Here is a 16,580-nt window from a genome sequence, read left to right as displayed (position 1 = left end):
TATATATATATATATGATGGATTTCTTGCTATACAAAGTTCCACTTCTGGTAAAAAAGCATCGTCAGGCCAAGCTGACAAGTCTCCAGGTTGACTAAGTCTTTGGACAGACGTGGAACATATCAATGAGGCCTCTTTCAGCTGGCTCAATTATCAGTAACTAAAGCCTACGACGGAGTAGTTATTGGAAAAGTTGCACTAAGTTAAATATGGTTTACAGTCTTGGACTTTCGGCTTATATAACTTTGCTGGAGTACTCTTATTTTTCATTCTTTGTTTTCCTGTATGGTATAGGGGGTGTTAGGACAGTTGTGTTAGGTTCGGAAAGGTTAAACAGATTTTTGCGCCGCCGGAGTCTTGCACCTTGAACCAAAACCGTTTTACTGATAACCGCACGACAACGCGCGCAAAACTGAGTGATATAAAACACTCTCCACACGTTGCCTCGAAATTCAGTCAAGTGTGAAGCTTATTCACTTGGCCTGAAAAACCTTTTGAGTGAAAATAGAGACGTAACAGAGCAATAAACCCACCAACTTTTTACCACAACTCTTTGAATGGGTGAACACAACCGAATAACCTTATTTGTCCACCAATTTCGTTTTATCAAAAGACTAAACGTGATCTTAGTTGAATGCTTTGTTTCTGATATTCTTCAACTCGATGTGCTGCACAAAGGCCGCCTCATTTCCAAGTTGGTATGACATTTGAGATACTGAAGTATATTTTACTTGAAGAAACTAATCACAAGTTTGCTGCTGAAGAGTTCTCAGTAACCTTGTGGGTAGTCTTCTCCAACATGAACATGACTTCTTTACTTATCAGTCCATCAGATGTTCTTAGAATCATGTCGAATAATATGGCATCGTTCGACTTGAGATGACTGACTTTGAGTCACACGGAGTCAAGGAGAAAACAGAGGGAGTTTACTTAGTAGCCCACCCTGGTTGCTTCATGTTTTCGACTGACTTCACTGCTAGGGCTGAAATTGCACAATTATTCTCACGTGGATACTGCTCGGTTGGCAACTACGAGAGGTTAGTGTAGCAATTAAGACTATCCTTCAAATTACATTTTTAATGTAAGATTCGGAAAGTAAATTCCTCTGCCCAGTGGTTCCCTACTTATACTGCTGCTGTAATGGTTGCCAAACATTCACTGGTGAAGACGAAATACTCCTAAAATGCGCCAGCAGTGAAATCGCCCAGTTATTAACTCAGTTGTTGATTAGGCATTCGCGTTTGATCAGCCAGACACTTAATCCACCAAGGCAGGCCATTAGATAATTATGTGCGTCGTACGCGGCGCCATGATAAAAGGGCCAAATATCTAGCTTATTATCAAACGCCGTTGGCTTTGAACTACTCCTCAGTTTGGGTTGTTTTTTTGATCTACGTCTCGCCATTTTAGCAATCGTACTTCACCCGTGGCGTGGTCGAGTTATAAGTTGCGAGGACTTTTAAAGTCATTTATATCAGTCAGTCGCTGGCCAAATAAGAAAACGAACTGAATTACGAAGCGTTTTTCCGCAAACTTCCCCATCTCTTACATTCTACAAGTAATTTTTTCAAACATAAATTTGCAATGGGGCCCCACCTCCTTTCACAAGCCCATTCAAAACGTGGGACACACTGATTTCTGAGAAAGTAAAAAGGCAGGCTTTCATACATAGTGAGGAAAATATTGAGTTGCTTGAATTGTGTCTACCATCAACAGTTTTATCTACTTATTCTTTCAAAGGAACCTGTCCTATTTTCTGGAAGCTTGCGTTTCAACTTGGATCCGGCGGGCAACTGGAGTGACGATGAATTATGGAATGCATTGGAAAATGCCCATTTAAAGGATTACTTTATGGAACAGAGAGACCAGTTGGACTTTGAGTGTTCAGAAGGTGGGGAAAACTTGAGGTGCGTCGCTGTTGTATGTGAACCAATGTGGTAATGCAAACGGAGTCAATCTTTCAGTTTTGTTTTTATAAACATGTTGGTTGTTCACAGGAAATCCTTCAAACATGAGTTTCTCATTAAGGCCACACAGGTTTGGGTGATCTTTTCCAAACTTCTGCTGAACCTTTCCAAAAGTATAACGTAGTTTAAGCCAGGCTAGTCGCCAGGCTGGCCACTTTTGCCTCTAAGTAAGAGTGTAACTAGACAGACACAAGTTTTTCAGGTCACAACTTTTTCTATCTCAAGACTACTCAAAGGAACATGAATCCTCTAATTTCATACGTGGTTCAAATAGTTCCGGATGTTCAAGTTTCATTTCCTTGTTGAACAACTTACGTTTAAGGTTTACTTCCACTGGTTTTGCTCCTCGCTGTCAGTTTACACCGGCAGCTTGGCGACACTCAATGTGATCACCAACCGCGTACATCACATTTCCAGTCACATGCGAGCTACTGAGCTTGGGGACTTCATCTAATCTCGAATGTGACGCGTTCGCACGAAGCGTTTACAGTAAACATTATGCCTTTTAAGCAAATTCTGCATAACAAATGTCATGCAATAGCAACACAAAAATTAAACTAAACTACACGACAAAAGACAGTTTCTTGTAGCTCTTCTAGTAGGGTATGCGCTTTAATTTGTGCTGATTTCTGGATTTATAAATCTGAAATGGTGACCTTTTATTATGCCGAGTTCTATGTTCCAAACATTGTCTTTCTTTTTGAGAAAGTCCACTGTCCCATCACAACATAAGTTGTGATAAATGGCTTTCATTGGGCTAGATAAACGGAAGCTAATTTTTGGCTTGTTCGTCAAGCTTCGCCGTTTATTCGCGCACCGGCTATATTTCATCGATTAATGACGTAGCTTTTGCACATTAGTTATCAACCTTGGTGAGCAAGCCCGAAATCAAAGAATCCGTCCAAGGTACCTAAATTCACCAACATGATCAATAAGCAGAAATGCATATTTCACATGTTCCGGATTTCCTCTGCTAAACAGTTTATTTTCTGCTTTGTGAATGACCATGTTTCACTCTTCTTCACGCTCATTATTTTGATTTTGACGTAAAGGCTTGTTGCACAAAAAGTATCGTTCGTTCTTCTCCCACTCTTTCTGCTCAATTTGTTCCCAAAAGGCGCCACGTTCTACTCCAACCTTATAAAATCACGATGAAGTTTACATATTGCATCTTCGACAACTTCCAATGAACAGTATGGTCCAGTTCAATTAGGCAAACTTTTACTTCTGAATTGACTATCAAACTATCACATTTTTTCAATTGGAAAAGCCATTTGATTCTGCTGGAGTGAGTGCCATCGCAGGTGATTGAGAAGAAGCGGAGAGTCCCAAAAGAGGTGCATTTGACTTGCGCCTGCAAACTTTCGGTTTTTTTTGTGTTCAGTTTTCGCACGTCAACTCGATAATTCCTCGAGTGTCTTCTTTAATTTCAACTCGAAATAGTACGGTTGAGTGGTCCTCGTAGGGTCCACTACCTTCTTTTGGAATCATTCTAAATTGTTTTTTGACCGGCCTCACTTTGCTTCTGTAATTCTGAATCACTTAGATGATATAAAATAATCCCAGTAATCCTCTCAATTATGGTTTCTAAAATACGAGGTAAGTTATTTGTATCTCTATTGTAGAAATGGTCTAGACACTGCTTAAGTTGTGGCCGTTTTGGAGGAAGAATTTTGCAAGAAAACAAGAACGATGTTTTGCGAAGTATTTTTTCTGCAGGAAAATCAAGTAAAACTTGCTGAATGAGTAGCAGTTGTTCAACGAAGGTGATGTTTTACTGAATACCTTCGCGGGCCACATGAATTTCGAGTTGCTGATCTTCGTAACACTGAGTCACACAAATGATATTTCACGACAGATTCTTTTCAGGTTAGAGCGCGAATTTACTGACGGGGAAGTCTGCAGTTCGAACCTGACTCGAATTCCTCGGCTTCCCCTGACTAGGCTTGGGCAACCTGGCAGTATTCCAGTCCTCGTACTTCCTTCGGGTGGCATGGCAGCTAGGCATCGAAATGTTATATTATGAGCGGGGAATTAAAAGGCCAGGTTTACATGCTTGTTAAATCTGAGCAGCAGTGTGCCACGTACCCTCAAATCCGAAGGCATCAGTGGCCAACGTTTGAGAAACCGCGTGGACAGGGGCCTCCATGCAAGTGGTTCCGTGTTGGCGGACTGAAAATGTGATATTTGGGCCTAAATGCGTTCAAAGAAGGATGACGTGTGATGTGAGGTCACTGAGGCTTACCAATTTATCCGGCAGTAGGTATGTTTATTCACCATGTTAAAAATCGGACACTTAATAATGTGCGCGAAGGTTTACTCGAGGCACTCACAGGGGCTTATGCGTAACAGGTCATAGGAACAGTGATGCCCTAGTATTTATGTGAGCGGCCTGTTTTGCCTAACTTGGCCTTGCTTGACTGACGGAATACCAAGCAGCAAACAGCCACCAAAGAAGGTTTTCTGCAATTTGCCCCAAAAAGCTAATTGTGCGTGGTTCACCTTGCGAGAACTGTTTTTCGCATTTTTTCGTCATTTTTTTCGCCATAAAATTTCTTGCTGTGCAAAAAACACTGGGTTTTTGCTGCTAAGGTACCACGAGTTAACCTCTGCTAAGCTGGCTATGGTAATCTAGCAATAGTGATTCAAATTTAGACAGATCCTGGAAGAGCACCACGCGACAAAATACCTAAATTTTCTTATGGGAGTAGGCAGATGAAGCGATTGCTTTCAGGGTCACCATTTAAACTGCTGAGTTCATAATCGACGCATCGAGTGGCAAGGTGTAGCCCAATTGGTCGCGCGGGGAACGTAAACCGTCATACCACTGTAGGTTCCAGTGTCCGCTGGTCCAAGTTGTCGGTGTACTAAGATTCTGAAAGTTAGAGTTTCGAGAAATCCCCTGGATGTCCAAAACGGATGTCACTCATTCGAGAGTTCCTTCACCATATTTAAACAGGCAACCTTATCAAAACTGAACGACCTAATGATAACCTACAGAAAACAGTGAATGGCGTTGACAACAGGGTCAAGATGGGATATTGTCGCGCCGAAAACTGTATTCTTTAAATCATCCTACTTGCCTTCCACCGTTTTATCCAGAATTTCAAAGTGATCCGTATCCCTTCCTTTGGGATGTTTGCATCCCGATCAGGTCATTAGCAGCAGTACTCCTACGGTAAACACTATGCTACATTTTAGATAGTCGCCAAGTGTCTTTGTTCCTTCTTTTTCACCAGCTTTTCTTTTTTATGTTTGAGTCAAACTGTCAGTAAATAACAAAGCAATGATATTTGAGATTCCAAAACGACAGAAGGTAGTAGTGACCTGATGCAGTTCATTGTCCAGCCAAATAATGCACGCATTCCGGTAAACAACGGCAATCGTTTACGGACCGGCGTGTATTTTAACTCCTTTGACCTCGCAATGTTTTGTGAATTCAACTATAGCAAACTCAACCGATTCTTTTTGAGGACGTCCAGAAACGTCTCTTAGAAATAGTTGCGAACCCATCTCCAATGTACCATGATAAATAGACCGCCATTTGCCTTCGCAATTCGACATTTCCCACGACTAAAATTATTAGGTTCTGTTCAGAGAGGTTCAGGCACTCTGGAAAACCTGTTTCTCGCTTTGCCGTTTTGCGCAGTGTTGGGCAAAGGCAATTGGTCTGCTTGGCACGTGCTCTACTTGAGCATAATCAAATACTGATTTTGGACGAAGCCACGGCTGCCGTTGATATGCGCACCGATGAACTAATTCAGAACACGATTCGTACGAAGTTCGCGGGCCACACCATTCTGACTATCGCCCACCGGTTGGATACCGTCATGAACTACGACAAGTAAGTATTAAATATTGATCTGTTTCACACCAAAAATGCTTGCTCGGCCGGATTGAGCCTGCATGAAAATAAGAATCAATATGGACTCTTGCTGAATCGTTGTGCATCGTCCCCCGTCTTGTGATTTATTCGGTCATGTGTTGTCTTGATTCCTCTGTTTCAGAATTCTTATCCTCAGTCAGGGATCAGTGGTCGAATACGGCACACCGGATTCATTATTAGCAAACAAGGAATCCACTTTCAGTCAAATGGCCAGGGATGCAAATTTAATCTAGTTGATGAGAGTTTCCCCCACTGCAACCAATGCACTCGATTGATGTTGTGATTACCATCTTCTCGATTTAATATGATCTTTAATTTGGCCCCAACTTTTGAGCAACAATCTTCGGTCGCGACAAAATTTTTGCACATATTTTGTTGCCTTCTTAGCTATGAAGTATTTTGACCATTATTCTTAGTTGTGTTGATTCCGGAGAATTGTGACTAGAAAGCAAAACCCAAGCGCAAATTCGAGATAACCAACGTCCCAAGCGCTCAACAAGGACAATGATCTTGTAAGCAACTGCAATTTTGGTCCAAGGAATCGTCCTGTAAGATCAAATTACCATCTTTTAATGGCACAGTCCTTAGGCACAAAAGCTACAAAATTATTCATAAATAGCGGACAAAATGAGATGCGGAATGGCTTAGAGTTGATTGGCTCACCTAATTAGCTCCACGCAAGGTACTTTCATCCTGATGCATGGTTAACGATCAGTGTTGTATACCGATGTGTGCAGTTGATAATATTTACGGTCATTTGTGTTCATTTCAAGCACGCCTGAGTTTTGAAGGACAACGTTTTAAAACTTCTCGGCTTTCTGTAATTTTCCAAAGAAAAGAGGCAGAATTCCTCAACTAACGTTTACATGCAGCATTTGCCGCTCGTCGTTCATTCCGTAACCTATGCACTGGTATTTGGTGTTGTCGACCGGGAAGCTCATAAAAGTCCCGTCAGTATTGTGGTTTGGACGACCGCTTTCCGGATGGTCATTTGTTTATGTCTTCTCGGTCCCTTCAGCCTCTTCTTTCAGAAGTGTCAAGTTCTTTACATTTTTGGACTTCCGTACGGTCTTTTCATCTTTAAATTTCCCTCTTTAGTCGCCCTCTTATTTAAAGGACACAGTCTTGTCTTAATTAGCACTGTTTTGGACTAGGATTCCAGAATTTAATTGCCTAAGAACATTCTTCCAATCCTCATGATTAGCTTGTGTATGGCTTTTATCATTATCAGGATGAAATAATGAAGGCAATCAACTTTTGCTCGTCAGCGCACGTGATTATTGCTAAAATCTCAAACAGGTGGACAGCCGCAGTAAGAGCTTTCCCTAGTTTAAGGGCATTATATCTGTGTCACTTAAGGAGTCCACACATGGCTAGTTCCTTGGGTGTACTTACCTGGTCCAATCCACGTCGATAACCTTATCCAGTCCCAGGTGCGCTGATCCTGCTCATATGTGCATTCAGATCTCCGGCAACCACAGCGATATCCGAGCTTACAGCTCCCCGCAACAGAGTACTAAAGGCGTCACCAAACTTGTCTCTGATGGTGTCATAGCTACGGTCGATTAGGGGTGAGCAGATAAAACAAACATACAGCAATCAACTTTTTTCTTGTAAAGCTATTTCACAGACCTTGTCAGGCGAACCGCAAAGCAACTACTGTCAGCCGGTATCCAGCCGATCAAGGTTCCTCCCGCTTAATGCCCTAGGTCATCAGGACTTTGGGTCCTGAATCGGCAGGATTCGCCTCTGAACAAACAAGTACCTAATGATGATTGTTGCTTTGTTGGGTTCCAGCTCCTGAAGCTTATCCACTGAGAGGTTCAACTGTTTACGCAGGCCGCGAAAATTGTCGTCTGTGGTTTGGAAGGAGTATATTTTGTTCCCGTAGATTTTAATCCGACAGCCACCGTTGGTGGATGAAAAAGCAATATAAGAGGGCGTCAATGAAGTACGTTTCTTACTGCTCGGATGCTACTGGTCTCCAAATACAGGGAACAAATCGATGCTTGGGAGCCACATATCTTCGTAGAATTGGCGTGCGTTCTCCAGCACACGCTTCAACCATATGGGAGCACCTGTGTTTTGCATCGGGAACTATAGTTTATGAAACGTATATTGGCTTCACCTATTGACCTCACACTATGGTGGTACAGCCTTACTGGTCGGGGTCCCAATAGCCCCAAAACGAGGGAGCACGCATACGTGGTCATTCGACAGGGAGCATTCAGAAGGTAGCCGCTACCATTTGGGATTTTCCTTCGGTCGCGATGGCAGGACGTGTGCATATCACGTTCCCACTCTGTGTGCCATGATTCCTTCTTTATGGCCCTCTCCAATGTGTCTGAGTGGAGCATGCGACTTTTTAGGACTATCCCGGATTGTGCGTTCACAGCCCACAACAGTTCACAACAAGCTGGCCGTAAGGTTAGGGTTAAAGCGTGAATCTGTGCAGCGCAGAAGTTGCTGGTATTATGATGAACACAAACCGCTGTGCAGCATTGTCCAGGCAAACCATAGATTGGAATATGTGCCTGTTTTTCGCAGAGCGTGTCTGTGACCAAAACCACACACAGATGTTATGAGGTACATACGCGCTTCCTGCATGCATTTGTGCCGCCAGTTTGTCAGTCACAAAAGCTTCCAAGGAATATTGTTTGCCCACCATGAACAAGACGAACAGTTTACGCAGGGGAGTAAAGTGTTCGCTTTCCACGAAGGCCCACATAACCGGTAGGCACGGCATCCGTGATCCAAAGGCTTTTATCCACAAATCAGATATTGTCTAAAAACTCACCTCAAACGGTTTGTCGCATGTGCTATATCGACATTTGGCACATCCTCGAAGCGTCTGAAAGCACCATTTGCTGCCATCTGTAAAGGCATATGTGGCTGTAGTAACCTTTACATGACTGCAGCACAAGCACGCGTCCGGCTCAAAGTTTGGCCACCACTGAAGGCATATCAGCTGCTTCAGTAAAACTATACTATGCGTCACCCACACAACGGACAGGGTCGACACTTTTGGTGGTAGCTGTACATATTACAGCTTCCCTCCGAACCATGGTAGTTGTGTCCTTCCCGAATTCACAAGCCCTAAACTGCTGCACCTCACACGACGACATTACATAATTCTGCAGAACTATGAAGGCGCCTAATTCCTCTTCCGTTAATCGTCGGTTCACATAAAACCAGTCGTACAAAAACTTTGTAACCTTGTGATTGTGTTCTAGATAATAAGAAGTGACTACGATATAGTTTCTGTACCGCCTTAGATAAAAACAAATTGGACAGCTGATGCTGAGTGTGTTGCTTGTAATTAACAAATGCTTTCAACTCAATAGCTTCTTCGGAACCTGGACGTCCTATTGGTATTTCTGGTCACTTATAGCATTTGCAGCCTACCCACCCAAAACGCAAAACAGTGCTGATGCTTCGATAACATGCCGCATGCACGAATATCACATCGTTATCCTTCGTGTTTTCATCCAAAGCGTTCTCGAACCACATTTATCCGAGCCCGCATCTGAAGCCACGGCACTGTGTTGTAGCGTGGGATGTCAGGAAGTCAGCAACCACATTTGAGCCCGCATCTGAAGCCACGGCACTGTGTTGTAGCGTGGGATGTCAGGAAGTCAGCGGTATTCGACGTTCGAGAGGACGGACGGCGTCAGTTCTGAAATGTGCAGATATACGGACTGGTATTAATGAATCCACACAGTATACACAGCACACATGCGCACAGGTCGGGTGGAACAAGGGAGAAGGCCGGAGTGTGGTAACGACACACGTGTATTGAGCGAAACCGAAACCGGAAGCGGGGGGTGTGTACAGGGTCGGGTCAAGGTCAGTTAGGGGGTGTACAAGCGGGGTACTCTTCCCTGTCCAGGGCCCGTGGTGATTCGTCCGTGGTACCTGCAATGGGGGAAGAGAGAAAGGGAGGGGCACGTATAAGGTCATATGAGAAACGGGCAAGCAGATACATTCGAGTTTCAAATGCGTTACATTGCCCCCTCCCGAGTCTGAGCACTGTCCTCAGTGCTCAGAAGGAGTGCTTGTAACAGTTGAACGGGGTGGTCCAGGGCCATGTGGAAGAATGGAATGTAGCACGTCACTCATGTTGCCTCCTGAGTTGGCAACCTTAAGGTGGGTTTGTCCAACCACAGGGTGCCGGTCTGCAGAGGTGTTGGCAGTAGCAACGGAAGTCTTGATTTTCACTAGAGTCGAATTCGGCGAGGTGACCGAAACTGCATCTGTTTGATAGACAGCATCTTCTGTGTGCCCGGCTGGTGAGATGACTAGAGAAACGTCCGCTTTGTTGACCACTGGGTCCAGGTTTATGGTGTCCATACTCGTCTGCGCACTGGAGTTCGCGTCCACCACCACTTTTGTTTGTTGTGGCTTGCTGTCTGCAGCTTGATTATTATCATCGTCTTCAGTGTAAAGTACTGGGTTCCGCTGGTCCACATCAATACCACAAAGAAAAGGAACTTGTGTTGTGTCGTTGGCGGCTTCTTCATGCACTTGCTCCAAGTCATCGGATAGAGTTCGAGATCTTGTGTCCCCTTCCGTCTCCCCTGGAGGCTTTTCGTTATTATCGACTTCATCATCGGGAGTTGAATAAGCCGCCTGTGTGAAACCAAGTTTGTGATCAGATTGCACGACAGGTTTCGTTGAAGTTATCGTACCCAAGTCTGGACACATAACATCAAGTGCGGAAGTGGTGGGAGAAAAATTTTGGACCGGAGAATGACAGTGAAACGTCGAAGTGTTGGAAAGGGGGGTTATGTTGGGTGAGGAGTGAGGGACATCACTCGGCGGTCGTGTATCGAACAGGAAGGACAAGTCATTCCAGAGGATGTCCGGTGGTGCAGACAGCGAAACGCCTGAATAGAGTACACGACGGGCGGCAGGGTCATCCAGATGGGACAGGATAAAATACTCGTGATATTGCGGATGTATCCGTGTAAGGAAAGCCTTCATTCGACCCGACCAGGGCGTGAAATCGTCGCCCAGATGAAACGTCTCTGGTTCTTCCAGAGGTGGCTGGATGTGGGACATAATCAGCTTTAAAATACCGACCGATTCTCTGGCAATTTCGTCGCACGTGTTCCGGTATGCTTCGCAGGAAGATCGAACGTAAAATTGACTTGATCCCACCTCTGTCACCAATGTAGCGTGGGATGTCAGGAAGTCAGCGGTATTCGACGTTCGAGAGGACGGCACACGTCAGTTCTGAAATGTGCAGATATACGGACTGGTATTAATGAATCCACACAGTATACACAGCACACATGCGCACAGGTCGGGTGGAACAAGGGAGAAGGCCGGAGTGTGGTAACGACACACGTGTATTGAGCGAAACCGAAACCGGAAGCGGGGGGTGTGTACAGGGTCGGGTCAAGGTCAGTTAGGGGGTGTACAAGCGGGGTACTCTTCCCTGTCCAGGGCCCGTGGTGATTCGTCCGTGGTACCTGCAATGGGGGAAGAGAGAAAGGGAGGGGCACGTATAAGGTCATATGAGAAACGGGCAAGCAGATACATTCGAGTTTCAAATGCGTTACATTGCCCCCTCCCGAGTCTGAGCACTGTCCTCAGTGCTCAGAAGGAGTGCTTGTAACAGTTGAACGGGGTGGTCCAGGGCCATGTGGAAGAATGGAATGTAGCACGTCACTCATGTTGCCTCCTGAGTTGGCAACCTTAAGGTGGGTTTGTCCAACCACAGGGTGCCGGTCTGCAGAGGTGTTGGCAGTAGCAACGGAAGTCTTGATTTTCACTAGAGTCGAATTCGGCGAGGTGACCGAAACTGCATCTGTTTGATAGACAGCATCTTCTGTGTGCCCGGCTGGTGAGATGACTAGAGAAACGTCCGCTTTGTTGACCACTGGGTCCAGGTTTATGGTGTCCATACTCGTCTGCGCACTGGAGTTCGCGTCCACCACCACTTTTGTTTGTTGTGGCTTGCTGTCTGCAGCTTGATTATTATCATCGTCTTCAGTGTAAAGTACTGGGTTCCGCTGGTCCACATCAATACCACAAAGAAAAGGAACTTGTGTTGTGTCGTTGGCGGCTTCTTCATGCACTTGCTCCAAGTCATCGGATAGAGTTCGAGATCTTGTGTCCCCTTCCGTCTCCCCTGGAGGCTTTTCGTTATTATCGACTTCATCATCGGGAGTTGAATAAGCCGCCTGTGTGAAACCAAGTTTGTGATCAGATTGCACGACAGGTTTCGTTGAAGTTATCGTACCCAAGTCTGGACACATAACATCAAGTGCGGAAGTGGTGGGAGAAAAATTTTGGACCGGAGAATGACAGTGAAACGTCGAAGTGTTGGAAAGGGGGGTTATGTTGGGTGAGGAGTGAGGGACATCACTCGGCGGTCGTGTATCGAACAGGAAGGACAAGTCATTCCAGAGGATGTCCGGTGGTGCAGACAGCGAAACGCCTGAATAGAGTACACGACGGGCGGCAGGGTCATCCAGATGGGACAGGATAAAATACTCGTGATATTGCGGATGTATCCGTGTAAGGAAAGCCTTCATTCGACCCGACCAGGGCGTGAAATCGTCGCCCAGATGAAACGTCTCTGGTTCTTCCAGAGGTGGCTGGATGTGGGACATAATCAGCTTTAAAATACCGACCGATTCTCTGGCAATTTCGTCGCACGTGTTCCGGTATGCTTCGCAGGAAGATCGAACGTAAAATTGACTTGATCCCACCTCTGTCACCAATGTAGCGTGGGATGTCAGGAAGTCAGCGGTATTCGACGTTCGAGAGGACGGCACACGTCAGTTCTGAAATGTGCAGATATACGGACTGGTATTAATGAATCCACACAGTATACACAGCACACATGCGCACAGGTTGGGTGGTACAGGGAAGAAGACCGGAGTGTAGCAACAACGCACGTGTAGTAACCCGAACCGAAACCGGAAGGGGGGGTGTACAAGGTTGGGTCAAGGTCAGTTAGGGGGGTGTACAAGCGGGATACTCTTCCCTGTCCAGGGCCAGTGGTGCCTCGTCCGTGGTACCTGTAATAGGGGAAGAGAGGGAGGGAGAGGCACACATAATGTCATATGATAGGTATACAATCAGGTACAGTCGGGTTTCAACTGCGTTACAGTGTCTCTAAAACAACTGCGCGCCAAACTGCGGGAAAAGAAACGAGGTTAGGTAAAACAAATCTCAACATGACCATGACAGATTACAGTGCTTTTTGGTGCAAGCATGCATGCATGAAAATGTCACGCCTTTAATAAAATAATGTTCTCAGAAACGGGCATCTGCCAGCCAATTAGAAGTGCTACTAGTAATGTGTTATCCTGGAACAGGCACCCATAACTCGCACAATGCTCTTGGTTGCAAAACCTGTGCGAATGGAATAAAACTTTTTTGCTCCAAAATATCGCATTTTGTTGTGTATGTGCCCAAACCAAAATCCAACCTAATCTACGTCCATATCTTCGCAGCCCACCGAACTTTACTGTATGCTGAAGCGACCATAGCTTTGCTGGAAAATGCCCAGTTAAATACTATCCTAGCATCGCTGCCCCCCCAGTATGCCTAGATGGGGCTACAGAGATTAGACTCGTACTTTGAAATCAATTGCCTCTTCCTTTTAATGCAATAGGACACGTCGTAGCTTTCGAAAAGTCAATTCTTTTGTGCGAAAACTGTATGTTCTTATAGCACGTCACGAAAAGCGTCAGCAGAGATAAGTTGGGAAGTTTTAACTGTTTTTTTTTTTCCCTTTTTTGAAAAAACAGTGTGATAGTGCTTCAGCTCAAGAAGTGCACAGATTTCGATTCCATAACACCCTATCCTGCAGGAATATAACCGGTGCCATTTTTCAATGGTCAATCTTATTCGCAACATCGACACATCTGTGTGCCTAGGGGTTTTGCTATCCCTATGGGATTCTTTTACTTCCCATACGCGAAACAAGACTTTAGAGGAATGTGGTCGCTGTCACTCCCCTCCGCAGATTCAGAAAGGCCGATGTGAGTGTTCCGCTTTGATCGGGATACTCGACGCGAAATTGGAGCGTCTTTCTACAGCACTGGAGGATTCAGACACTAAGAATGCAGCGACTTGGACGAAAGTTGACACGGAACCTTCTTCGTTGATCGAGTACCTCGCGATATCCATACCGGGTCCTCTGGCTGCGAAGAAAGTCATACAACTTTCTGGCGCGTCTATAATGGCCGCCACAGCGTCTCTAGTGGACAGGCGACTAAGGGAAAAAAGAGTGCTAATCTCGGGGTCATTCTCCGGAAAAATCACGCCAGTGAAGCTGGCACAATCGATCCCTAGCAACGTTCTCACCATAACTGATAAATCGCTTCATGCAGAATGGCTACGCCACAAGTGAAGCAAGCAAACGCTTGGACTTCTAGTCACCCTTTCTTCCCCATCTGACGTACAGGAGATCTTGGAGCGGGCTGCCAGCATTCAAAAGGCCAACCCAGTGATCAGGCGCCTATATGAGGATCGTCCTCTAGACGCGCGAAAGCTTGGTCATAGCAGGTCAGGGGTGGAAGCACGAAACAGGCTTCCGCCGGGCACCAATTCGGTCGACCCCGAACTCATGACCAAGCCGATTGTGGTCACGTCCCCCTGTGCTCCCGAAAGCAGGCCGACGAAACCAGCTGCGTCTCCGGACAGCAATTTTTATTCGACCACCACAGGCCTCTCGCCCACCAAAGGCGGGGACGCCCTAGAGGAAGCAAACCCTACATGCAAGCAGCGCCACCACCCATCGCTCAGGGCCTCACAGAGACACTTTTCCGGTCAAACCGCGCTAAAACACCCAAGAATCCAGAAAGGCGAAAGCTTGCAGCAAATCTTTGATTAACAGCAAATCTGGTCGACGAAAAGGGGATGCTGAAAGGGTTACGAACAGCATCGGTTGAAATTTTCGCCCATGGGGAAAAAACTCCGTCCCCCAGAGCCAAAAGGCCCGAGCAAACCGGGCTCCCAAGGAAGGAAAAAACCTGGCAAGCGAAAAGCACCCCCAGAAACCACAAAGACAGGAAGCAGACAATATCGCTAAAGAGGCCCACTTGGAGCCTTGGACTCAGAGCCGGTGCACCACTGTTAAGTCTGCTAACCACCCTGGTCAGTCAACGTTCGGCTCCTCACCCTCTGAGGAAGTAGAGACAGTACTGAAATGCTTGTCCACAAACTGCCTCAGTCTTTTCAACAAACTCGGCGATTTTAAACAGTCAACTTGCCTTAAACAGCCGTCCATAATCGTACTCACGAGTACCTGACTCACACCAGATGTCTTTGACGCGGAGATCTCGATAGACGGTTACTCTACTTTTTGAGCTGACTCAAAACGAGGGAGGGCTGGTGGGGTTGCTCTGTACTTACATGCGGCCCTACCAATCCCGATTGTCCTCTCTGACACCACCCCTGCACCCTTTTGCGATGCACTGTGGGTTCAAATCGCGCTGCGCGGGTCCGATTCTCTCCTTCCCAGCGTGGTCTACCGTAGTCCCTCGAGTCCCCCTGAAAATGACCAATTCCTCACACAAACCCTTGAGCAACTCTCCTCCAACTACCATTTCACTCATCTCCTGCTGGTAGGTGACTTCAACGCCCCAAAGGCCTCCTGGATTGCACTCCAGCGCGCCGAATCAGGCGGACGTTTCGCAGCGGCGCTGTTTGAAGTCGTTCAACAGAGCGCTTGGACCCAACATGTCGTGGCACCCACCAGATACCACGCGGGCCAACTACCATCCCTCCTGGATTTGGTCATCACCAACGAATGACACTTCGTTGATCAGGTAAAAATTAACGCTCCACTGGGACATAGCGAACGCTGTGTGCTGACCTTTGATTTCTTCTGCTATTTGGCCAGAAATCCCAAACCTCAAACGTGGTTTAGAGACTTCTGCCGTGCAGACTTCTCAGGAATGCGCATCTTCCTTAAACAAGCCGCACTGGGACCAGCTCCGGTGGAAGAACTATATAAAACCATTGTCCAGAAAGTTCAACAGGCTGATGCGACTTTTGTCCCAAAAGAACAAGCACGCACTCGGATGAACCGCAGGATGCCAAAAAGGATTCGGCGACTTTTGGACAAAAGATCCCAACTCATCTTTAAAAAGTTGAATACAGGGGATACAAAGATGAGCTGGCATTTCGGAAAATGTGAAACCGGTGTAAATCGGGAATCCGCCAATGGAACCTACGAAAACAAGCCGACTTTTGGAAGATCCCAACTCATCTTTAAAAAGTTGAATACAGGGGATACAAAGATGAGCTGGCATTTCGGAAAATGTGAAACCGGTGGGTGTCGGGAATCCGCCAATGGAACCTACGAAAACAAGCCACCATCCTGGACCTCGCTCGAAAAAACAAGAACGTTTTGTTCAAATACATGGGACATCGCCGCAGAAACAAGCCATCCGCGTTCTCCTTGAGGGACAGAAACGGAGAACCGACAAATGATATAACAGTGGTATCTGAGGTTCACAGAGAACACTATGCGTGTCTATACTCAGCCCCAGCGTCCTCGTCACATCCACTCTTGTCAAGGCGAAACTACGAACAGCCTCTAACCGACTTGGTATTCACGGTGGAGGACACTCGTCAACTCTTGCACAAGATCAACCCATTCTGCGCGTTGTATAAGTCTCCTAGCGTGCCGTGCAAGGTGATGGAACGCATTCTGAAGCGAGCTATCCTAGATCACCTTACTTCCAGCAATCTGATATCTTC

The 16,580-nt window shown here is 46.1% G+C and overlaps 2 protein-coding genes across 2 annotated transcripts in view; both read left to right on the top strand.

Moving 5' to 3' along the window:
- Positions 1 to 6,318, top strand: part of T265_13503 (hypothetical protein) — a gene marked incomplete at both ends in the record, with an annotated part of 55,992 nt that extends 49,674 nt beyond the window's left edge. Inside the window, 3 exons of the mRNA XM_009169150.1 lie at positions 1,740 to 1,906; positions 5,616 to 5,810; positions 5,974 to 6,318. Coding sequence (XP_009167414.1) covers positions 1,740 to 1,906; positions 5,616 to 5,810; positions 5,974 to 6,085 — 474 coding nt within the window. The remainder of the gene's footprint in view (positions 1 to 1,739; positions 1,907 to 5,615; positions 5,811 to 5,973) is intronic.
- Positions 6,319 to 15,284: 8,966 nt separating this feature from the next.
- Positions 15,285 to 16,580, top strand: part of T265_04383 (hypothetical protein) — a gene marked incomplete at both ends in the record, with an annotated part of 5,006 nt that continues 3,710 nt past the window's right edge. Inside the window, 3 exons of the mRNA XM_009169122.1 lie at positions 15,285 to 15,439; positions 15,485 to 15,643; positions 15,673 to 16,148. Coding sequence (XP_009167386.1) covers positions 15,285 to 15,439; positions 15,485 to 15,643; positions 15,673 to 16,148 — 790 coding nt within the window. The remainder of the gene's footprint in view (positions 15,440 to 15,484; positions 15,644 to 15,672; positions 16,149 to 16,580) is intronic.

Source organism: Opisthorchis viverrini, assembly GCF_000715545.1.
Source record: "Opisthorchis viverrini unplaced genomic scaffold opera_v5_72, whole genome shotgun sequence".
Classification (NCBI taxonomy): domain Eukaryota; kingdom Metazoa; phylum Platyhelminthes; class Trematoda; order Opisthorchiida; family Opisthorchiidae; genus Opisthorchis; species Opisthorchis viverrini.
Note: the sequence above shows the minus strand (reverse complement) of the source record. Positions and strands in the feature narration are given on the sequence as shown.